The 23183-nt window shown below is 65.6% G+C and overlaps 1 protein-coding gene across 1 annotated transcript; it reads right to left on the reverse strand.

Moving 5' to 3' along the window:
* Positions 1–994: 994 nt before the first annotated feature.
* Positions 995–22617, reverse strand: OSBPL5 (oxysterol binding protein like 5). The gene is made up of 21 exons (XM_029956777.1): positions 22466–22617; positions 21532–21614; positions 17496–17576; positions 17172–17273; positions 15773–15976; positions 15036–15120; positions 13144–13315; positions 12668–12860; positions 10865–11049; positions 10572–10653; positions 9296–9394; positions 8886–8982; positions 7890–7988; positions 6300–6397; positions 5795–5884; positions 5579–5712; positions 4948–5133; positions 4607–4733; positions 3388–3550; positions 2798–2900; positions 995–1937 (listed from the first exon to the last, which is right to left on the reverse strand). The coding sequence occupies exons 1-21, from the start codon at positions 22599–22601 to the stop codon at positions 1799–1801; spliced, it is 2658 nt and encodes an 885-aa protein (XP_029812637.1). The 5' UTR covers positions 22602–22617; the 3' UTR covers positions 995–1798.
* Positions 22618–23183: the final 566 nt, after the last annotated feature.

The following is a 23183-nucleotide window of genomic DNA, read 5'->3' on the forward strand; positions in this document are numbered from 1 at the left end:
CAGGCAGGCACCCTCAGCCACGCCCGAGCCCTGCTCCCCACACCCCGCATCTTGTTCTGTGGGCGGAACCCCCCCCCCCCGCCCCAGCCCCATCCTGGAGGCTGGGATCCTCCCCAGTTTGGGGGCTGAACCCTGAACCCTGCTCCCCCCTCCCTGTCCTGGAGGCCTGGGGAGAGATGCTTGGAGCGGGGAGGTGCCTCTCTCCCTTCCTGGCTGTTCCCTTCATCCCGGTTCCCGAGGCCCCCTCGGCTGAGCAGGTGGGGTCTGCAGCTGGCTGTACCCAGACCCTCCTTCAGGGGCCTCCTGGGCTTCCCGGCAAAGACAGGGCCACTCACTCTGGCCCTTATGGCTGGGAGGACCAGGGGCGGTGGTCACGGTGAAGCCGAAGCGCGGGCTGCTCTGGGGACAGTGGGGTGGGGGAGGGGGTGGTTATGGGGGTAAGGGATCAGGCAAAAGGGGCCTCAGGGGCACCCACAGTCTCCATGGCTTCCTGGGGGGGTGCCACCTATGTCCTCAGCTGTTTGTCAGACGGTGGGCAGGACCCCTGTCTCTCTGTCTCTGGGCACTTGCTGCCCAGGGTGGGCCGGCTTCCCACCCTTCCCTGAAAACCGCACCCCATGCTCTGCTGGCCTGCTCCCCTCGTGACCTGGGGCCCTTCCTGGGCACCTCCAGCCCCAGGCAGCCCCTGCAGGCATCGAGTCTCTCCCTGGGGAGCCCCCCTGCCATGTTTCCAGAAGTTCCCCAAGAAGACAGCACAGAATAGGTGTGTCTGTTTATTTCAAGGTAAGGGGTGTAGGCACGCCCCCCAGCCGGTGCGCGGGGATGAGGCGCAGCCCAACACTGGAAAATGAGACCGGTGGCATCGCCACAACATAGTCTGAGGCTCGGTACGTTTCTGTACACGCAGATGCTCCCGCACACGTGTGCACGCACACACACACACACGCTCACGGCCACACTGGACACAGGAACAGAGGTGAGATGCCAGACGCGGTTTGCAGCCTGCCTAAAATATTGCGTTTATTAAAAAAGTGTAAAACAGGAAGACCGTGCATCAGTCGGAGCAAAGTGGCGAACTTGGGCTTCCCCGATCTGGGAGATGTGGGTCTGGCGAGGCCGCCCCGGTGCGCCACACCCGCTCAGGCGTGCCCCCCTTGGCTCGTCCAGGCTGTGGGAGGTGGGGGGGGGTTCCACTGGCATGTATAGTGGGGTCCCGTCCAAACAGAACAAGAGCAGAATAAAATCCAATCGTTCTCTCCAGAGTGGCTCTGGCCAGTCCTAGAGTCCACTGGACGCCCCTCTGTGCCCCTCGTTGCAATGCAGGCGGGGTCTCAGGAAGGAAGGGCCTGTGTGGCAGGACCAAGGAGGCCCCAGGACCCTTGGGGGTTCCGGCGGCTCTGCACCAGCTCCCTAGTCACCCCTGCTGGGGAGTGACTGTGCAAAGCCTGGGCGGGCCCCCTGGCCGCTGCCTCCGTCACTCTCCGGGCGAGCACACGCTGGACGGGGACGAGCAGGCCAGGTGAGCTGGGGCGCGGAAGCTGCATTTGGCTGTAGCGTTAGGGCCGGCCCTGGGTGAGGGCCCGCGGGAAAGGTCAGCACCTCCCCTGGAGGAGCCTGGGTGGCCCCCCGGGGCCTTCCTGCGGCCCTCCTGCTGCCACGGGCCTATCCGGCCACAGTGGCCTCGCTGGCTGGGTCTGTCTGCCTCCCCCCGGCTGGCTTAAAGTGCTAGGTGCCTGGGAGGGAGGGCTGGGGCCGGCCCAGCTCCGCGGGCGATGCCCATGCTGCCCCATGGGGGCTCTTATTTGAGGACGTAGTTAATGAGCAGCTGACAGGCCAGGGACACGCAGAGCAGGAACCAGGAGCGGGGGCTCTGCAGGAGGCCCGGGGCCGCCGCCTGCCTGGCCCTGGCTGTGGAGTTCAGCATGGCCGAGAGGTGCCTGCAAACAGGGGATGCAGGCTGAGCCGGCCAGATGTGGGCTCCCCCTCCCCTCGGCGGCCAGTCCTCTACACAGGGGCCCCGGGGCACGGCGTCGGATGCACCGGGCACACACCCCAGGGTGAGGGGGTCATGGCTGGGGAAGTTGGGGCTCTTGTGTCCCCTTTTCCGTCCGGCCATTGGGCTGAGTCATCCCCTCACCTCAAAGCCATACATTGGAGCGGGATGCCCAGCACCCCAGAGGTGAGGCTTGCTGGAGATGGAAGTTTTCAAAGGTAATTAAGGTAACATGGGGTCGCTGGGGAGGCCCTGATCCTGTGTGATGGGGCCTTGTAAGAAGAGGGGATCAGGATACAGGTATGTGTGAGGACACAGAGAGAGGACAGCCATCCACACACAGGGAGAGAGGTCTTGGGGCCCCGGCCCCGGCCCCGGCCCCGCCTGGACCTCGAGGTCTGGCTCCAGGACCTGGGTAGGGTCCATGTCTGTGGTCTGTGTCACGGCCGCCCTAGGGCGCTAAACCCCCACCCTGGACTCAGATGGAAACTTCTGGCCATTCTCCTGGCTTTGTGCCTCACAACTGGGGGCCAGGCGACTGCTCTGAGGTCCCCAGCTCCTCCCCACTCTGCCTGACTCACACTGGCTCTGACTCACCACAGTCTCCGGAGCCCACGCCCAGGGCAGGCATCCTGCCAGCTGCACGGAGCTCAGCCCCCACCCCCGCACCCCTGCCCAGGGTGCCTCCGTCCTGCCCTCGAGACACTAGACCCCTTGCAAATCTTCAGGGCTCAGCGCTGGGGGGACACTCCAGATGCCAGGCCCCAGCCCTCCCGCGCTCCCGAACGCCGCACCCCTGCCTACCTGTGCAGCTCCCGCTGGGCCTCGCGGATGGACAGGACGGCCTCGTGCAGCGCCTGCAGCCGCCGCGCCTCCTTCCCACACCGAGGGCACGGGCTCTCGCTGCCTGGCCCGGCCGGCCGCACGTCACAGGACGCAGGGGTTGGAGGTGAGGGGGAAACACAGATGAGCTGGCGAGCCCAGGAGCCAGCATGGGGCTCCTGGGGTCATGCCCCACCTGTCAGGTGAAGCTAACCACAGGAGGGGTGGAAGGGTGGCAGAGAGGGTCCCCCCAACCCCCGCCAAGCTCAGCTGGCCTCTAACAAGCCCTGGGGGACGGAAATGGCTGAGGCACAGTTCATCCTCCATGGAAGGGACAGGGGCAGAACCAGAGGGCCACACACGGACGGACACTGCCCAGCCCTGCCCCCACGCCGCCCCTGCCAGCCAAGGGAGGGGCCTCACCCTCTGAGTACAGGGTTGGGGACCACTGCCCCCCATGCCCCTCCTCTGCCCCCAGGCTCAGGAAGGCCTGTGGAGGACCCTTGGGAGGACAGTCAGGGAAGCTGCTGCTCTGACCCCGCCCCCCCTGCAGAGCAGCCCAGGAGGCTCACCAGGGAGGAAGTCACCCTCCTCCTCCTCCTCCTCCTCCTCCTCCTCCTCCTCCTCGTCAGAGAGCTCTGGGCAGGACTCAGGCGTGGAGCTGCTCTCGGTGACCTGGCTGTGGCCCGATGGCTGGTCGCTGGCCTTGCGCAGCCGCCGGTGTGGGCCGGGTCCCTAGAGAGAGACGGGGCCACTGCAGCCAGGGGCCCCGTGTGCCCACCACACCCTTGGCTGCCCTCGTGCTCCGGCTGTGCCCCAGGGGACCTGCTGGCCTTGGGGACAGGGACAGCTCTAGAAGGAGCGGCTGTGGACAGTTGTGACCCATGGGCCATGGATGCTGGTGCTTTGTCACTGTGTGGGCTGACAGCCAGGGACCCCCAACACCGGAGAGACACCCAGAGGGACCTCCAGGACTTCCCTAGAGCACACGGGTGGCTGAGGCGTGGCCGTCCGGAGGGGCTGCGGAGAGGGAGGGGCGCAGGGGGCCTCGGGGTGGACGTATGTGGAGGGGCTGGGGCCACCCGCTGAGTCAGGGCTGAGGGGCTAGGACAGGCGTGTCATGTGGGCAGTGAGATCCTGTGACCCTTGCTTGCTCGGGCAGCTGGGGCACCGTGCCGTCCCGCCCGTGTGCCTGCTGGCCTCCGGCTGTGGGCATGGGGGGCAGCCACTGGCACACAGATGCCGCCCTGCTCACACAGAGTCTGCGGCACGTGGGGCGGGCATCACCTGGTGGTCTCCGCACACGCGGCACCTCGGCCGATACCACAGGCTCCCCTCACCGGCCGCCCCTGGGAGACCCCTCGCTTGCCTCCTCCCTGCCTTCTCCCCCTGCTCTCCCTGGGCACCTGTGCCAGCGCCGGCCGCTCCTTCTCCCACCTGACGGAGCCCCTGGGCCGCCCTGAGCCTCAGTTTCCTCATCTGCTGTCAACATCAGAGGGAAGCCCGGGGGAGCAGCTGGCCAGCAGCCCCCCGCACGGTGCCCTGCACATCTGGCTGCCCCGGGAACACAGCCTCCTGCAAATCCAGGCATTGTGGGCGCCGTGCTGGGCTTAGTGGGGCAGGGGAGGGGGGGAAGGGGAGGCCCTCCTGGGAGTGGGCGAGTGTGCGTGTAGGGTACGGAAGGGGGAGGGGCAGTCAGGGAAGAATGAGGGTGGGGGGTGGCCGCCACACCTAAGTCTGACGGTCCCCTCCCTGAGGCCAAGCCCGGGCAGGGACCCTGGCGGAGCTGACCTGGTGCCTGGGCCCCGGGCTGCCCAGGCAGGTGGTCCGGTGGGCCAGGGTCTCCCGCTGCACGGTGTGCAGGACCCCGTCTTGCTCAAACTGGGCGACGTCCTTCAGGGGATCCCAGGGGCTGCGGCTGGAGAGTCCGGAGGCCCTCCATTGGCACAGGTGTGGCCCCTGGGGCGAGGGGGCCCCATCCCAGCCCCGTCTCAGCCTCCCAGCCGAGCGCCCCCAGCGAGACTACTGCCTTCGCCTGCGTGCAGGGCACACGGTGAGGGCGGCCCCAGGCTCCAGGGGGACCCTCCCGCTGCAGGGCAGTGGGACCCCAGCCCCGGGGCCGCCACACTCACTCCTCATGCAGGTAGCGCCACTCCCGGGTGGCGGGGTCCAGGTGGAACAGCCGCGGTATCCAGGGGGTCAGGTTCTGCTGGCGCTCGCGAGTCCGCTGCCGCTGTGCCTCCTCCAGTGAAAACTTCTCCTGTGTGGCCTTGTGCTGGTCACCCTCGCCGATGGCCCTGGTGACATGCTGCCAGAGTCTGTGGGCAGGACACTTGCTCTGAGCCGGGGGAGCTGGACAGCCCCACCCCCTTGGCGCTGCAGGAGGGCTTAGAGCAACTTCCACTTGATTGCCTCCCGTGATGGGGAGCTCATTCTCTCTCCTGGAGTGCTGTTTACTCACAATGGATGATTCTTTCCTACACTGAAGTCATAGCTCCCGCCTGCAGGGTACTCCCTGTGGAGCTGCTGGTCATCTGCGGGCAGCAACGGGTCCCCAAGCCTGCTCTTCCTCCCCCAGACCTCACACCCTCCTCCGTCGGCTACCCCAGCGGGACCTGTCATCTGTCACAAGGGGTCCGCTCTGGTCCACCCTCCCTGCCAGTGCCATCCTGGGACATCGAACCCGGCCAACCTTGAGGGCAGCTGCCCGCCTGGCCACACCGGGCTGGGGTCCGGGCCCCGCAGGGGCCAGGCGGGCCTCACCTCTCTGACTCCAGCTCTGTCTGCTCCTCAAACAGCACCGTGTGCCGCTTCAGCCTCTGCCCTCGGACCTCCCCACTCGGGTTCCAGAAGAGCTCAGTGCTTCTGCCCTCCTCCTTGATAAACACTTCTCTGTCCTGCCCCAGAGGAGCCGGGCGAGGTCAGGCGGGCCCCAGGGCTGTGCCCGTGCGCAGGGGGCCACCCGCACCAGCCTCTTACCCAGTGTCCGCTGAGATGCGCCAGAACCTCTTCTCCTGCCATGATCTTCCCTGAGATCTGGTTGATGCTGGTGCTGCCCCCAAACAAGGGCTGCGGGGACACCCCGTGACAGAGTGGTGAGGGCTCGGCCGCCTCCCCAGGACCCTTGTGCCCCTGGGCGGGCTGGAGGCGGGGAGGAGGAGGGCCCTTCCTCATGAGGGTGCAGGCTCACAGCCCCCAGGGCACGGGAGGCTGGGAAGGGACCCAAAGCTGGAGGCGGCCACCCCCCCACGCCTCAGCCTCAGCCCAAGGATGCAGGGGGCCCACCTCTGCGCCCACGTTGGGGAAGGGGTCTGGGCTTGTGCGGCTCCGCCATGCAGCCTGCGGAGCCCCTTCCTCGCTCCTGGCCCGGGCTGTGCCGTGGAGATGCCGAGCGCGTGGGCATCTGCTCCAGAAACCATCCCCGGGGCACCGAGAGGGGCCCCCCGCGCCCCCAAGGAGACTGTGGGTGCCATGCCAGGACTACCTTGAGCTTGAATTCCAGCTCAGCTTGGAAGTTGTTCTTCTCACACGTGATGGTCACTCGGCCACCCAGCTCCATGGTCATGGTGCCATAGAGGATTCCTGGAACGCAGTCTCTGCTCAGTCCCGCCTCGCTGTCCCCACCCAGCCACGCAGACCCCAAGAGGGGGAGCGGGGCGGGCAGTGTCTCAGGATGGAGACGGGCCGGTCAGGGGGCTACCCGGGGCCACGCCTGGCTCCTCAGTGACCCTCTGCCCCCAGGAACGGCTCTCTGCCCCCAGGACTTTTGCTCCTGAGAGCTGCCCTGTCCAGGGACTGTCCTGCCCTTGGCCGGGCCCCTTCCTGCAGGACCCCCTTTCCCGGCTCCCAGGGCCCCCGTGAGATGCTCGCCACCATCTGTCATTTGCTCTGCAGTCTGGAACCCACATGAGCTCCTGCATCTTCCCCGCACACTGCGGCACCTGGGATTGGCCGGCGTATTCATTTAAACACATACGCATATTTTTTAATTAATGAAGGAACAAATGAATATTCCGTTTCTTGCCATACGGAGGACTTAATCTAACTAAAGACAAGAGCTGGGTTGTGACCGTTATAAAACAACTGGACGTGTTCCCACGTCAAATGGAAGGAAAAAAAAAAGACAAGCCAACTGGAGCAGCAAAGTGCTGGGAGCACCCCCAAGCCCCGCCCGCGCACGGGACCGAAGGCCTGAGCGGAAGGGCCTGGCACCCCTGGCCCAGGACGGCCCTGCGGGAAGTGGGGCGGGGGCTGCAGAGCGGGGTGGGGTCCCCTCTCCGCAGGTGGGGCGGGGTCCTGACAGAGACGCCAGCCTCCTCTGACTTTGGGACCAGGTAAATACCGCATTTCCACAAACACTTGGAAAGTGAAATTTGCAAAAGGAAAATGAAACCGAAACCACGTGCTGATTTTCCGGATCCCGAAGGGGAATCAACCCCGAGGGCTGCACGGAGCCCGGGGACACGCTCAGGACGGGAACAATCACAGCAGTGAAACTGCAGCCTGTTTCCAGTCATCCGTGTGGGGCTGGGGGGGGGTCGGGGTCACTCCGACCGAGTGTGATGTGGGAAAGGAAAGGTAACCCTGGGCGTTAGAAAAGAGCTTTCTGGCGGGGGGAGAAAGGCGTTTCAGGCACCCGGTCCACGGGACCAATAAAATCCTGACACCTAGGACTTGGATCGGAAACGCATACACTCGTGATGTATTTTAATCTTAAAGAAAACCCCGCTGAGATCGGGTGCTGGAAAGTCCGAGCGACGAGGACAAGCCCTGCCTCCCAAGGGCCGCATCTGGCGAGCAGCCGGCTAGCAGCCCGGCTTCCTACCGGCGGGAAGCCTGGCTTCCGGCAGAAACTCCTGCCTCGTGGTCTCCGGTAGGAAGCGTCCGCTCCCATGGGGCCAACCGGAAAGGACGCAGCGTGTTGGGCGGAAAAACACCTTCCACACCCAGCTAGGCGGAAGTCACGGAAGAGCCGGACGCTCCCACCACCAACCAGCGACTAAGGTCGAGGTCGAGTGTGTCCCACCGAGGGGCCGGCCGGGGCTCTGCCCTCCCGCGGACCCCAGCCTCTCACCTTTGCAGTGGGCGTAGGGCATGGTGAGGGTGTAATCCTCGGCCCGGTTCAGGAAGCTGAGCGTGGCCTGGCCGTCCAGGAGAGCCGACAGGGAGTTCCCTGCGGAGACGGGGCCCGGGGGCCAGTGAGCGGAGACGGACCCTCAGGACCTCAGGGGGCCGCCCCCCGAGCCACAGGGTCTGCGCTCCCTTCCAGCAGGTGGAGAGAGGCCCCTGTCCCTCCATCTGTGTGGCTGCGGGGCACATAACCTCTCTGAGACTCAGATTCTGGAAAAGCCGCGTCCGCCCGGGGTGCCACACGTGGATGTTGATTTCAGTTACCGAAGGGGGGGGTTTCAGGGCGTAGACTGTACATGTTTGCAAATTAGCCTGACCCCCTGCCTGGATATTTTTTTAATGTTTATTTATTTATTTTGGGAGAAAGAGTGTGTGTGTGTGTGTGTGTGTGTGTGTGTGTGTGCGCGCGCGCGCGAGCAGGGGAGGGGCAAGGGAGAGGGAGAGAGAGGGAAAGAAGCCCAAAGAGGCCCTGCACTCAGCACAGAGCCCGACACGGGGCCTGAGCTCACCAACCATGAGATCGTGACCTGAGCCCAAGTCAAGAGTCGGACGCTTAACTGACGGAGCCACCCAGGCGCCCCTACCCTGCTCAGGTTTTGTGGGGACAGAAGCCACGAGCCACGTGTGGCCGCAGAGCACCTGCGCAGTGGCCACGGCAACCGAGGAGCTGCTCTGGAAAGTCGAAGAGCCACGTGCGCCGCCCTGGACGGCTCCAGCCGGCACCTGCTCGTGCAGGTCGTTGCCCGTGACCCTCACAGCATCCCCGCAGCGGGTGCCTCCCTGCGGCCGAGGGGTGGCCGGGCTCTGCAGGGACTCGGCCTCTCTCCAGGTCCTGAGCTCTTTACCTCCCATGTGACCCCTGACCCGGAGACGTGGGGGACCTCTGTATCCGGGGGCCCCAGTCACCCCTGCATGGGCCAGCCAGGGGCCCCCCCCTCACCGTAAAAGCGGGACTTGGCTGTGACGCTGCCGCTGATGCAGAAGCCGTCCCTCCTGTTGCTCACGTGGAAGGCGGACACGGGTGGGTGGTGGGACACCTGTGGGCACGGGGGTGCTCTCCAATGGCGCCGGGGAAGACAGAGCCCCGCTTCCTGACGGGAAGCCCGTCCCCCTGCCCCACCACATCCCTCCAGCCCATGCTGGGCTCTCAGTCCCGCCGCCCAGGGAAGGGGAGACGGGGTCCTGGGCTTGGTCCGTGCAGAGTGCCCGGGGGGAACAGGATGCGCCGTCCCCTCCCGAGGAAATGCTTTCTGCTGTCCCAGGGCCTGTGCCCGAGTGCAGCTCCCGGGAGAACCCGACGGCAGCTGGGGGGCCGCAGCGGGGAGCGGCGGGGGGCTTCGGGGGCCTTGCCTGCTCCGCGATGTAGAAGGTGTGGCTGCCGGTGCGGGGATGGAGCCAGCGGCAGCGGAAGGTCTCCCCCAGGATGGGGTTGTAGGGCTTCCGGATGCCCTGCGGGCGGCGACCAGAGAGCTCACGTGAGGCCCACGGGAGACGGGGTGCGGCCCGAGGGACGACCTGGGGGGCTGCGTGCTGCCCTCCCCACTTCACAGGGGATGACCTGCTTTGCCACCAGCACCGGGGGGGCAGCACCTGCTTCCGCTTTGGGGAGAACATGCTTTGCCCCGGGGGGCAGCCTAGGACATGTCCTGTCCAGTTCTGGGCTCCAAGGGGGACCTAAGACCCTGAGCAGGTCACGCTCCCTGGACTTTGGTGAAACTGGTGCACAACCTGTTCAGAGCCCCCAGAGGCTTCATGTAACCCTTTAAGTAAAACCCCGAAGCCCCTGCCCTGCTCCCCACTCCCCAGCTCCACTCACCACCTTTCTGCTCCCACAAACAGCCCAGGTTCGTCCCATTCGGGAGCCCCCCGCCCGGGTCTCAGACCCCCTCATCTGATCGGCAGCAGCCGTCCACCCCTTCACGCCACCCAGCAGATCTCTGTGCGTGAGTGTGCATCTGAGTGTGCAGGCGCGTGTGTGTGTGCATGCCTGTGTGTACATGTGAGAGTGTGTGCATGCATGTGTGTGCGCCTCTGCATGTGAGTGTGCACCTCTGTGTGTGTGCATGTGCCCGTGTGCACACGCGTGTGCCTCTATGTGCATGCGTGTGCGTGCGCACCTCCGTGTGTGTGCGTGGGGGCACACATGCTCCCCGAGCCATCACCGTCTGCCTCTCGGAGCCCCGTGTGCGGCCCCGTCCGCTCCTCCCTGCCGACCTGCCCAGAGCCTCCTCGGAGCCTACCCGGCCTGGACCCCGCCCTGCCGGGGGTCACAAGGCACTTCTGGGACCTGGCTGCGCTTGGACCTGCCCTGTGACTCTGGGGCTATCTCTCCCTTCCCCTGAGCCTCAGTTTCCCCTTCTGTGCAGTGAGGAAGTAGGACCAGAGTCCCATCACGCAGGTGTCCCCTGAAGGGGCCAAGCAGGATCCCCCCATCTCAGAGAAACAGGGATGACACACAGCAGTGCAGGGAAGGGGCTGTCAACCCGTACCTCAAGGAGCCCCTAGCACCTGGGTCTTGGGTGACAGAGACCGTTCTGAGAGTCCCAAACTTGGGCTCTGATGAGCACAGGGCCGCTGGGGTTGCAGTGACAGCAGGGCCCGCCCCCCTCCCCCACCCCCGCCTCACCTTGGGTTTCTTGTAGAAGCCAGACAAGTACCATCTGAGCACGAGCTTCATGCGAGTGTAGGCGTCCTCCTCCAGGGCAGCGCTGCGCAGGACAGAGCGGCCCCTCAGTCTGGGCCACCCTCTCCCCTGGTCCACCTGCCGTCCACTCGCCTGGACACAGGCCACCCGGGCCCCTCCCAGCGACCCCGCTGCGTGGCTGAGCTCAGCCCTGGGCCCCAGGCCCCTCCGGAAGCGTCCGTGAGGGGGGCCGGGGCGGAGGGAGGCTGGGGTCCGGGGCGCCCCCGCCCGCTCACCTGGACAGCAGGTTGGCGTGGTAGTAGTGGTCGGAGAGCTTGTCGAGGAAGGAGCGCGGCTCCAGGACGAACGTGGGCAGCGCCACACGGGACAGGTCCATGCCCGGCCGCAGCTGCCGCAGCAGCAGCCACACCAGGCTCCTGTTCTCCTCGGACACCGTCTCCACCTGGGAGGCCTGGCCCCGCTGCCGGCAGGGGCGCAGCCGTCAGGCCCCCGGGGTCCGTGCGGCCCGGGGTCGGGGGGCAGGATGGCGGCGGGCTCCTGTCCACCTCCACTCCTTGCCAGCCTGGCCGACCGGGGCCCTCCCCGCGGTCTGTGCGGCCCCGAACTCCCAGCGCTTGGGGTAGCGCTCGCCCACCCCTGCTGCTGAACCCAGCCGTGGGTGGTGCCCAGCTCCGTGCCGTGGCAGGGGCCCCATGGGTACAGGGAGGCCCCCAGCCGGCCCATTTAATCTTCCCAGCGGCCTGCGGACATGGGTGACGCAGGTGCTCTGGGCCTGTGCTTCCTTTAGAAAGGGGCCCTGCCTTGTCCAGGGTCACACCGCCCTGGCCCCCACCTGTCTGCCTCTCCTGGTAACACACACGAGGAGACAGAGCTGCGGGGCTCAGGGCTTCGTCCCTCCGGGTCTGGGGGGTGGGGTGGGGACGCTCCTCTCGAGGTCCACGCCAACCAGCAAACCCTCAGGTGGGCCGAGTCCCGGAGAGGCTCACAGTGGCTCCCTGGGGCGCTCATGGGACAGGGCAGTACAGCCAGGACCCAGGGAGGTCCCTCCAAGCCCTGGGGACCCCACCACTTTCCGGCCTTTGATGGGGGGCCTGGGTGGTCCCAGCCTCAAGCCTGGGGTGGATGTGGACTCGGCTGGGGCGTCCCCTCAGCCGCCCACCCCTCGGAGCCCCAATGAGACCCTGAGCTGGATTTGGACACAGGAGGCAGGCAGTGCCCCAGGCTGCCCCTGCACCCCCTCTGCTCCCCAGACTTCCTCCTCACGGTGGCCCCTGGGCACCAGCACTGTGGTCGCCCTCGCTTTGTAGAGAGGACAGGTGACTGGTCCAAGCTCACACAGCGCATGTGAGCAGAGGCAGGACATGAACTCAGGGCCTTGTGCGTCTGTGGCCCGCAGGCAGCTGTCCCTAGGCAGGCAGGAGACTGGGGTGCTGGCTCCCAGCTCCGCACGGGTATCTGTCCCTACCCTGCTGGGCTGCCTTGGACGAGCCGCTCTGCCTTTCTGTGCTGGCACCTGCCTGAGGCCCCCGCCAAGTCTCCCAGGCTTCTCTGTGGAGCCTTGTCCATGCTGGGCCTCCGAAGGGTCCCCCAGGTGCCCCAGGACCCTCACGTGCACCCCTGCCCCAGGGGCATGGCCTGTCCCTGTCCCAGCTGCCAGCCTCATGGGTGCCCTCGCCATCGAGCTGGGACCTGCCTGCCTTCCTCCGATGTCTCCTGAATGCCCCCCAGCCCCCCCCCCCCCCCCCCCCCCGCCCCTGGCCCTTCTCCATGGCTGCCCAGGGACAGGGCGCCCTAGTGGGTCTGGGCTTCTAACTCCACTCCTTGACCTTCTAGATGCCTCACCTGGACCTCCGTGGGGCCCCACCTAACCCCCCAGGGTTTCCCAGCACCCTCAGCGTCCTCGCGGCCCCCTGGCTCTCTCTGAGCTGTGGACACCACCTGATGCTCTGCTCCCCCAACCCGCTGCCCCGGGGGCTGCAGTCTCCCGTCCAGGGCCAGCCAGGCACTGTGGCCTCTGCCTTTCCCAGGGGGGCGGGCGACATGGCGACACCGGCTGCCCCAGCGGGGCATGCTCTCACCTCCCCGAACTCCTCGTGGGCTTGCTCCACGTACGTGGTCCCCCTGGGCACCAGGCCCTCCAGGGTCTCCGACTGGGTGCTGCCGCTCTCTGTCTTTCCGCTGTGGTCCTGGGCCTCAGCGTCCGACTCCTCTGCGTTCTCCCTCTCCGACTTGTCTGAGAAGGCGTCGTTCTCCAGGGAGGAGCCGTTCAGCCTGGAGGGGCAGGGCGTGCAGGGGCCCAGGTCAGGGGTGCGGCCCGGGCGCCCCCACCCACATCCTGGGGTCTGAGCCTGCGGATGTGGTGCCCGTGCACCCTCGGGATGAAGGGGGCCCACCTCCTGGTCGGAGGTTCCGGTGGCCAGACCTCCCCAGTGCCTGCCCCCCTCCCCACACTCAAGGAGACCCCCGTGCTGGTCCCGGTGACAGCCAGGGTCCTGGGGTCCCCCAGCAGGCAGGAGACCTGGGCCCACCCCCTGCCCGCCGCACCCCTGCTCACGTGCACAGGTCGCGGTCGTGGATGGTGGCCGAGGGGGGCAGGCCGCCGAGTGAGGGGGGCGATGCGTCTGGCGAGGACCCGGGCTCCCCATCCCGGCCCTGCTTGCACGTGCCGAGCCGCAGGAGGCTGGAGCAGCGGAGAGCCAGCTCCAGGGCGTCCAGCCAGCAGCGGCCTGCAGGGTTGGGGGGCAGGGGTGAGCCCTCTCCGAGCCAGGGAAGACCCCTCCCCTGGGCCTTCCCTGAGACGCAGAGGCCGAGCTCCAGCCAAGCCCCTGCAGCTCCCGCACGCGGGGCCCTGCCTGATGAGGGCCGCCTGCCGCAGGTGTGGGCGCAGGGCCTCCTGCTGGCCACGGGAGGAGGCTGGCCAGGGCGCTGCTAAACGTGGCAGGCGGCCGGGCAAGCCTGCGGGCATCCTGGAGGGAGCGTGGGCCTCGGTCTCAGAAGGGCAGCTCCACAGGTGGAGGGGGGTAGACCAGGGGATGGCAGGTGGACCCTGAGCCAGAACTGACCCAATCCACGCCCCCCAATCCTGCTGCCTTCCTGGTGGAGGCTGCCAGCGAGTTAGGCCAGCCCGGCTCGCGTGTCCCAGGCGGTGCTAACAGCTGTGGGGACACGTGTCCACCAAGGTGACCGCCAGTGTCCCGGTGTGATTACCAACAGCACCGGCCTTTCCACACGGGGGCATCCATAGCCACGCACCACGTGACAGTTATACTGAGAAGAGCTTCAGGGGTCTGGGGCACGGGATTAAGGACAGTGATGAGCCCCCCCTTGTCTGAGCCTCTAAAACGTGGCCTCTTGGAGATCGTGACTCTTGTTCCCTAACTTTGAGAACCACAGAATCCTGCCCTTTGGGGAGCACTGCCGGGGCCAGGGATTGGGAGGTGAGGGTCTGCAGGGACGGGGGCCCTGTCCTCACACTCCAGGGTCTCACACCTGGGGTCCTTCAGGGTTTCACTGCGGGCTTGATGGGAGCTGGAGCGCCCAGCCCTGGGGGCAGAGGAGGGGGTCACGGGAGCAGCCCCCCCCCCCGGAAATAGCAGGGACACCCAGGCCTCCTGAGTGGGGCTCACCTTATCATTGCGACAAAGGACCAGGCACCCTGAATGCTATGCATCCTTCGAAGCCCATTCCCAGGCCCCCTCGTCCCGGAAGCCCACCCTCATGTGCACAGGGGCTGTGGACGTCCTTCCTCCCTCCTCTTACCTGCCCCCCCCAGCCCATCTGGGATCCAGCTCATGCTTTAACCTGATCTGCCTTGTCTGACAGTGAGCTGCTTTTCTCCCCGAAACCACAGGGGTCCACAAGAGCGCAGCGTCGGGGTCCCTCCTGGAGGGTGGAGTGTGGACGGATGTCCACCAGCGGCCCCCAGCCCCCCCCCCCAGGGCTTGTAAGAGCAGCGGCATTTCCCCGGAACAGCCACTGGAGGGCGCTCCAACAACACGCGCTGCATTTGGGAACCGGAGAACGAGACCTCTTTCCAGGCCCTCCAGGCTTAACACTTCCTTGGGGACAGCGCGCCCGTGCCTCAGTTTCCTCATGTGTTAATGGGGTGAAAACAGTCGAACCTACTGATTCTATGATGCCTGGCATGTGCATGGGGCTCAGCAGCTGTGATCTGCTTGCTTTAAATAAGGTCAATGTGTTGTCTTAAGTGGGTAGCCGGGCACTATTCATGATTTGCCCTGGGGAAACTGAGGCTCAGAGAGGAACTAGTGAGTGGCGGGCCTGCCTGACCCAGGCCCAGGCTTGTCCCGTGACATCTGGCTGTGTCCTTCTTGGGTGGCAGTGGAAGGGATTGAGGCGGGGCCACGTGCACCTGGTCTGCAACTCCCCCTGGGCGCCCACTTCCGGCGGGGCAGCCGGGAGACCCGCAGGGCGGCGGGGACTCACCGTCCGACTCGGAGGCGGCCCTGAAGATCAGGTAGCTGCTGGGGAGCGGCTGTGTGATGGAGCCCACGGTCTCGCCTTTGGGGCCCTAGAGAGACAGACACGTGGCGTCACCCGAGGTGACACCCAGGAACGGGCGGGTCATGTAGGGTCATGGAGACGTGCACCGAGACACCCGAGCCTCAGGATCCCCAGGCGGGGTCAGACACTGGCCTCACAGGCGGTGGGAGAATGCGCCGGGGGCCCTCTAACCCTGCAGCTCCCCATCTTACGCGGCCGTAATCAGCATATGCAAATTCAGGGTGCCCAGCTAAATGCAAATCTCCGCGCGAAACAATGAGTAACTTTTTACAGCATGAGTATATCCCGTGCAATATTTGGGACATACTCCTTGGGTGTCTGTCTGAAATCCTAATTTAAGTGGACATTCTGGATTTTATCTGACAATCCGACGCCCGCTGGGCCCGGTTGGGCAGCCTCCTGCTTAGGCAGGTGCCACAGGGAGGGCGGAGCCAGGAGCCGCTCGCACAGCCCCGTTCCTCAGCCTCTGTCGTGTCGCCAGGCCGTGGGCCCCACGGTGTGCTCCGCCGGGACCACCTCTGATCCTCGGCCAGAGAGGCTTAGCCCACGGTCCCCCCCGCAGCTGGCTGCTGGTGCCCCCCCTTCCCCCAACCTGATTAGGCCTCTTACGAGGCCCTCCCCCGGGCGGACCCCCGAGCGCGGGCGCCCCCTGGCGGTACCTTCACGGCCCAGACGGACTGGTCCAGCGGGTGGAAGAGCTTGAAGCAGAAGCCGTCCTTCTTGGAGGGCCGCTCGAGGAGCTGGCAGCAGTGCAGCAGCACCGTGCCCACCCACTGGCCCACCTTGGGCGTCTTGTAGATGAGCAGCACGCCCGGCTTCAGCACGCACCACAGTTTGGTCCAGCTCTTCAGCGTCCCCCGGATCTGCGGGGAGGGGCGCGGCGTCGGGGGGCGGAGCTGGGCGGGGGGCGGGGCTCCCCTTCGGCTTTGACAAGAAGCTCATAAATTACAGTGAATCCAGACACAGGCACTGCGCCAGGAACAGGCTTCCCGGTGAGGTTCAAGGCCAGGTCACAGGTCTCTCCCCACCCCCCGGGAGGAGCCAGCAGCAGGTGCAACTGTTAGAATTGTCAGCTTTGTGTATTTTGAAATTCGTCATTTCTTTTCTCATTCCAAATAAATATTCACTTTAGCACGTAATTTTTTTTGTTTTGTGGGCGGTGAAAAGTAGCCCATGTGGGCCTGAGTCCTAGGCAGACGACCGGGTGCTGATAGGCCGTCTCCTGTGCCCTTGGTGGCAGCCCCGGGTTCACCGGCTTTCCCTCCTCCTTGGGGGGGGGGGAGGTGCAGAAATATGTCCCGGGAACCAGGAAGCCACCACGCCTGTGAGGGCTAAACATGGGCTCTGAGGGGCGCCTGGGGGGCTCAGTCAGGTAAGCATCTGACTTCAGCTCAGGTCATGATCTCACGTTCGTGGGTTAGAGTCCCATATCAGTCTCTGCTGACAGCTCGGAGCCTGGAGCCCGCTTCCGATTCTCGGTCTCCCTCTCTCTCTCTGACCCTCCCCTGCTCATGCTGTCTCTCTCTCTCTCTCAAACAAACAAACAAACAAACAAAAAAAAACCCCATGGACTCTGAGCCCAGTCTGTGAGGCTGTAATGCAGCCTCCCCTCCCCACGCCCCAGCCCTGGGCCCCATGGGCATCCCGGGACCCCCCACCTCAGCTGGACTAGGGTTTCTGCAGATTTAAGCTGGTGGAGATGAGGCCACATTGGAGCAGGGTGGGCTCTGATTCAGTGACATTGGGACTCAGACACACAGACACGGGAGGGGCCACGAGAAGACAGAGGCAGAGGCTGGGGTCACGAAGCCACAGCCCAAGGCTGCCTGGAGCCCCCCAGAAGCTGGGGAACCTCTGCAGGAGGTGTGGCCCCGTCCACATCAGGTTTCAGGCTCTGGCCTCCGGAGCCGGGAGAGAACGCAGTTCTATCTTTGAGCCCCGGCCTGTGGCCCTTGGCCGGGGTGTCCACAGGACACGGATCCAGATTCACAGCAACACGCCCAGCTGCCTCCCTGCAGTGTCCCCTGGAGGGACAGCACGCCGGCCCGTCTGGCCTACCTTCAGGCTGTCGGCCATGATGACCACGCTGGGGTCCGTCAGGGCGCTGAACAGCTGCTTCGTGGCCCGTTTCTTCTCCTGCCGATAGTTTTCCTTCTGTGCCTGGGCCCAGGGCACCCAGCGGGCCGGTCAAGGGAGGAGGCCCTGCGCCGGCCCCCCCCTCCGTCCAGCCCGCCGGGGCCCCCACCTGCCAGTCTGGGGCAGGGAGAGAAGTGGGGGCGCGGCCTGCCCCCTCCCTCCAGCAGGCTGGGGTGGGGTAGGCTCTCTGGCCCATCCACCTGACAAGTGACACGCTTGTGTCCCCCCTTCTGGGCCCGTGCCCACCTTGAGAGCTTCCTTTTTGGTGACCTTGGCTGTTGGGGACACACATTCCTTGTCGGACCCATTGTATAGCCTGTACTCTGTCTGCAAGAGAGAAGTGGGGCAGGAGAGGGGTGTCAGCATGCGCTCCGGGGCTGCTGTGGGCTGAGGGGCGTCAGCGCGCGATCCGGGGCTGCCGTGGGCTGGGGGGCGGCCGTGCGCTCCGGGGCTGCCGTGGGCTGGGGGCGGCCAGGTCACTCTGGGGCTAAAGCCTGGGTGGGGGGCGGCCAGGCGGGCTGGAGGCCAAGAGTACAGAGAAGTCAAAGGAAGGTCCGCCTGTCCCCTAGTCCCCGACACCCTCTGTTTGGTTTACCAGCAATTGTGGGGGTCGAGGGTACAGAGATGGAGGGATCAGGGGGGCCAAGGATGTGGCCGTGAGCTCAGGGGGGCCTGGGAAGCACCCACCCTAGCCACGGCCATGTGTCCAACCTCTGGGCGGGGGCCACACGGGCCATGGGGACTCTCATCCCTGGTGCCCTGGGCACTGCTGAGTGCAGGGCGATGCCCAGGCCGGGTCCTGAGCCCGCCTGCAGCTGCCCGGGCTGAGAGCAGGAATCCAGGGATCTGGGGCTGGAAGGGGCTGCGGCCCTTTAACAGATGGAGAAACTGAGGCCCTGGGGGAGGGGAGCTAGTCAGGAGGAAAAGCCAGGACTAAAGGCTAGAGGCAGAGGGCGGGGCAAACCGGCCGAATCCCGCCCTCCGCCTGTGAGCTCAGAACACGTTTTTAAGTGGGTGAAAAAAACATCCAGAGAATAATATTTTGTCAGACATGTAAATCCTGTGATTTGTGGCTGCAGCTCGCGCACTTGGGACACGGCCCGGGCGGCCATCGAGCCCAAAGACTCGTCTCGGTCCTTTCCAGAAAGAGGGCGCGGGCCCTGCTCGGCTCTCTGGGCTGAGTGTCCTGGGCGTTCCTGCCACCAGGCAAGGGGGGGCCGGCTGTTGGCGTCTGCCTGCACCGGCTCACCTAATCCCCACCATGGCCCGCGGCCCCGGCCCAGTTACCATCCCATTCCACTGACTGGGAAACTGAGGCCCAGAGAGGTAAAGTAACTCCCAGGGCTGGCACTTGTACCGTCCAGCAGGCCGGCCGGCCCCACGGTACCATGTGCTGGGCATGGCTTCAGGCCCTGGGGGTCGAAAGGAGGGGCAGGCTACCCACATGTAACAGAGCTGCGAGAGCCAGGGGCCACATCCCACGGACATCACTGTCCACATCCTGCCGGGGAGGAGACCGCGGCACGGAGAGGCTCTGAGCCTGCCCAGGGTCACACAGTTCGTGAGGGGCTGAGCTGGCACTGAGTCACAGGAAGGACAGGGGTGCCCCGGCCCATGCGTGCCAGACTCGGCAGGTGACGAGCCTCTGGGGGCCGGGGATGACCCACAGAGATGCTCCCGGCTGTCCTCCCGGAGAACCGGGCCTCTCATGCCCCAGCCCCCTTAGCACATGCTGTTCCCCCAGCCTGGAAGGCTGTTCCCTGTTGCTGGAAGCCCTTGCTCCTTCCTCAGGCCCCACCGAGCCGCTCTGAAGGAAGACAGCTCTGACACCCTGCTGGCACCTCACCCTGATACGCCTGCCCCTGGCCGGCCCCACACCGTGTACGTTACAGCCACACGTGAGGTTCTCTCTGTCGCCTAGACTCCTGCCAGGGGCAGCTCCGTCCCAGCACACACCGGGCCCCGGAGGTTTGATAAGTATCCTGGATGAATGAATGAATGAATGAATGAACCTGGCACCCAGCTCTCCTCCAGATGTGGCTCAGAGGAGTGGCACTGGCTTTAGGCACCAGAAGAGACACAGGCCCTGGGCCTGGGGACCTGGGGGCAGTGGGAGGGATGGAGCAGAACGGAAGTACTTGCAATCACCTACCTGACCAGACTCTGAGGTCTAGCATATATAAAGAGCTCTTACAACTCAACAACCAACAACACAACTCAGAGTTGGGCAGAGAACCTGAACACGGAGACATCGGTTGGTCAAGAACCCGAGGAGCAGATCATTGTCACCAGGGACACGCCAGTCAGAGCCACCGTGAGACACCACTGCACAGCCACGGGGGCCACTGCAGCAACGGGAAGGAGAACCGGGAAAGTACTAGTGTGCTGAGCGTGCGAGACTCCGTTGCTGGGCGGGTGGTCGTAAACCGGTGCAGACGCTGCGGAAGCCAGTTCAGCAGTGGCTCAAAGAGTCAAACACAGCGGGCTTCGGAGTCCCACAGGCCCCGGGGAAGGCCGCCTGGCCCAGCGGCACCATGCCCGAGGCTCCGGTGGGTTTCTGTCTGGCGGCGGTGGGGATGGAGGTGTTCTGGAAGGACACAGCACCGCACACCCACGGAACACTAGCTGCGCACCTAACACCGCTAGTTCTGGGGTATTTGAACCTGGCCTTGCCCAAACTGTGAGATCCATACTAGCCCGTATCTGTGCCCGAGCTGGTCCCCAAAGCAGCCCCAAGTTGCCCTCTGGCATCTGGGGTCCCCCCTCCGGGTGCCAACGTGTCACAGGCGGACTCGTCTTGTCTGGCGCGGTCCTCCTCGCCAGGACGGAGGTGCCAAGAGCGCAGGACTCCGTTCTCGGCGAGCCCGACGTGCACCCACCCCAGCGCGGGCCGCTCGGGCGACGCTCAGACATGACTACGGAAAGGAGGGAGTCAAGAGTTCCTGACGTGTTTGTGCGCTTTACCGGCCTGCAGAGAGACACAACTATGTGCTCAGCATTGTTACGCCGCAGCCTTGTGTCTTGAAAAAATGAAGAACCCAAGTGGTCCATCCATGCGATGGAAGGTTTTGGGCCTTAAGCAGGAGGGCGTTCTGACACCTGCTACTACACGCCAGAGCTCGGGGACGTGACGCTGGGGGGGACGGGCCGGGGACGAGGGGGACAGGCCGGGGGACAGAGAGAGACGGCAGGACTTCGCTCGCGTGAGGACCTCAGAGGACTCGCCTTCACAGAGACAGGAAGTAGACCATGGGCGTCGGGGCTGGGGAGGGCGTGGGGGGTCGTGTTTGTGGGAGGAGTTCCGTTTCAGAAGACGGAGAGCTCTGGCCATGGAAGGGGGGTGAACAGTGTCGAATGTGCTTAACGCCCCCCAGGGCTGCGTGTTGGGCCCTGGATACTACGCTGCAATCAAAAATGAAACGTGTTCAATTAGGTACAAGTAAGTAAGTCATCAGACGCGCTCCGATGGCCGCCGCAGCAGCTGGTGCCCTGGGGGCCAAGGAAGGGAACCGCAGGCTCCGGCGGGTGGGGGGCACCCCCCAAAGGCTTAGTTGCTCCTCCGCCTGAGGCAGACACGGGGACAGACCGCAAGACCACAGCGAGCCCTCCTTCGACGGATCAGGCCACGGAGTCCCAGGGGAGTAAGGCAGCTGCTCAAGGTCACCGGGTGGCAGGTGGTCGGGCAGGGGGCCGACCGCGTGTTGTCTGTACTGCTCCCCGGCCCCATGGCAAGAAGCCGGAGCCACCAAGCTTGTCAGTGTCTGGGGGCCGGCCTGAGACCCTCTGGGGCAGAGAAGGACATGCCTCAGACCCTCCATGTGCGGCCCGGGGCCTCGGCACCCTCCCTGGACCAAAGGTTCTGCCTGGAGGGGCTGGCCTGGGCAGCAGGTGGGCACGTGCCTTCCTAGAACTCGACACCCCGCTGCAGAGGGCGTGGCCGGCGCAGGGAGCCGAGGCAAAGGCAGTTTCCCTAGAGCAGAAAGACTCCGGGGCCTCCTCTTGCAGTATTTTCTGTCCCCGAGAGCCACCCAGCAGCCCACAGCCTTTCTCCAGCGCCCTGCCTCCCCGGCCTGCCTCCACCGCCCTGCCTCCCCGGCCAGCGATTTGCCAAGAAGGTGTTTTCGATACCACGGCCAACAAGCTCGCTTTGCCTCCGCCCCTGGGGCCAGCCTCCAGGCGGGCAGGCCGGGGTTCGGGGCCGGGCCCCAAGCATGCGTGGGCCGGGGTCCCAGGCTCAGCCGCTGTACCTGCTCCACCCTTCCTCCCGCAGCCAGGCCCTTACCGGGGGCCCCTTGGTGGCAGAGCCGGGGGTCGGAGGCCCTTCATCCCTTGGCAGCAGCTGGCCATTAGGCTCCATGTCCTTCCCTGCAAGAGAGTGGCCAGAGTGAGGACCTGGGCGCAGGCGCAGAATGTCCTCTGAGGTCCTTAAGGCCAGGCCCCCGTGTTCCCAGGAAGAACGCGGTGCCCAGGTTCAGAGGCCCACGGTGGGTCAGGGCGCCTGGACCATGCCTGGCCTGCCCTCGCACCCTGATCCTCCGGGAGCTGGCGCCTCGGCGGGAGGTGGCCGGACCCTGTCCCCGTACCCCGACCTGGCAGGTGCCTGTTTTCCTGCCCAGCTTGGTTTAGGAGGCGACGACCCCAGGATGGGGAGGAAAGGCAGGCCTCTCTGGGGGCAGCAGTCCCAGACTGGCACACAGCGCTCAGCTTGGACTCTGGTGGGCGGGCCCGGGAGGAACGAGGCGATGGGGTGGCCTGGGCCTGGGGCTGGGAAAGTGCGGGCGGGGGGACGGGGACCCTGTGCTCTGTGTGCTCCGTGCTTTGCCCGCGGTGGCACGGGAACACCCAGTCTGGACGGTTCCCTCTCAGAGCCTGGGAGACTCCTCTGTAACCGGGAGTAGGTACTCACAGCCCCATTTCACAGAGGAGGAAACTGAGCCCCAGAGAGGTCCTGGACTGGCCCAGGGTCACCCGGCCAGAACTGGGGCTGGGAATTCAGGGAGCCTGTCCCAGGAGACCAGGGGACCACCACGCCACACTGCCTCTCCAGGGATGAACCGCCCCATGACCCGGCGAGGGAGCCCCCTGCGGACCTCCCCCGGCCCTTCGGTTGGCGGGGCTCAAAGGCGAGGCAGGAAGGCGCGGAGAGGTCGCAGAGCTGCGCTGGGAGGCCGGGGAGGACCCGGGCCCTGGCGGCCACCCCAGCCGTGGGCACTGACCTGGGCTGAGGGGGCAGAGCTCATTCTCCCCATTGAAGAGCAGGTTCCGCGTGAGCTTCCGGGGGTTGACTTTCTGGGGCGTGGAGGAAGGCGGACACAGGGAGAAGCGGCGCCTGAGGAAGGCCTCCTCCTTCATGGCCTGGGTGCTGGGAGGCTTCTAGAAGGAAGGAGGGGAGAGACGGGGTCACACCTCCTGTGAGCGGGGGGGGGAGGGGGCGCCAGGGGTCGGCGGACACCCTCCCACGCAGCCTGGCAAGGGGCACGGAGACGCCTCGCATTCTTATACTCAGGCCCTCACGTGGGGCATCTCAGAAGCCGACGTGGGGGTCTGGGGGGCCCACTGGCCAGCAGGGGTGGTGGCCCAGGGAAGGCCACGCCCAGCCTGAGAAGGCCACGCCCCTGTGGGAGCCAGGCCCAGAGCGGCCTGTGCTGTTTCACAGAGGGAAACTGGCTTCAGAGAGCTTGGCTCTGGACCCGAGGTCACACAGCTGACAACTACAAGGCTCTGTTGGAGCCCATTGGGGCTGATTTGGAACCCGGCTCCTGGCCGTCGCTCCCACTACCTCAGCTTGGCCCAGCGCTGCCTGTCCAGCCCGCCAGGGAGCCAGCACCGGACAGGAGGCCCAGCTGGCTGACTCATCCGGTGACACTTTCCAAGCACGCAGGTTGGTGGCCAAGACGAGTCAGACATGACCTGGAGGAGGGGCCCCCAGGGAGA

Source organism: Suricata suricatta, chromosome 11, assembly GCF_006229205.1.
Source record: "Suricata suricatta isolate VVHF042 chromosome 11, meerkat_22Aug2017_6uvM2_HiC, whole genome shotgun sequence".
Lineage (NCBI taxonomy): Eukaryota > Metazoa > Chordata > Mammalia > Carnivora > Herpestidae > Suricata > Suricata suricatta.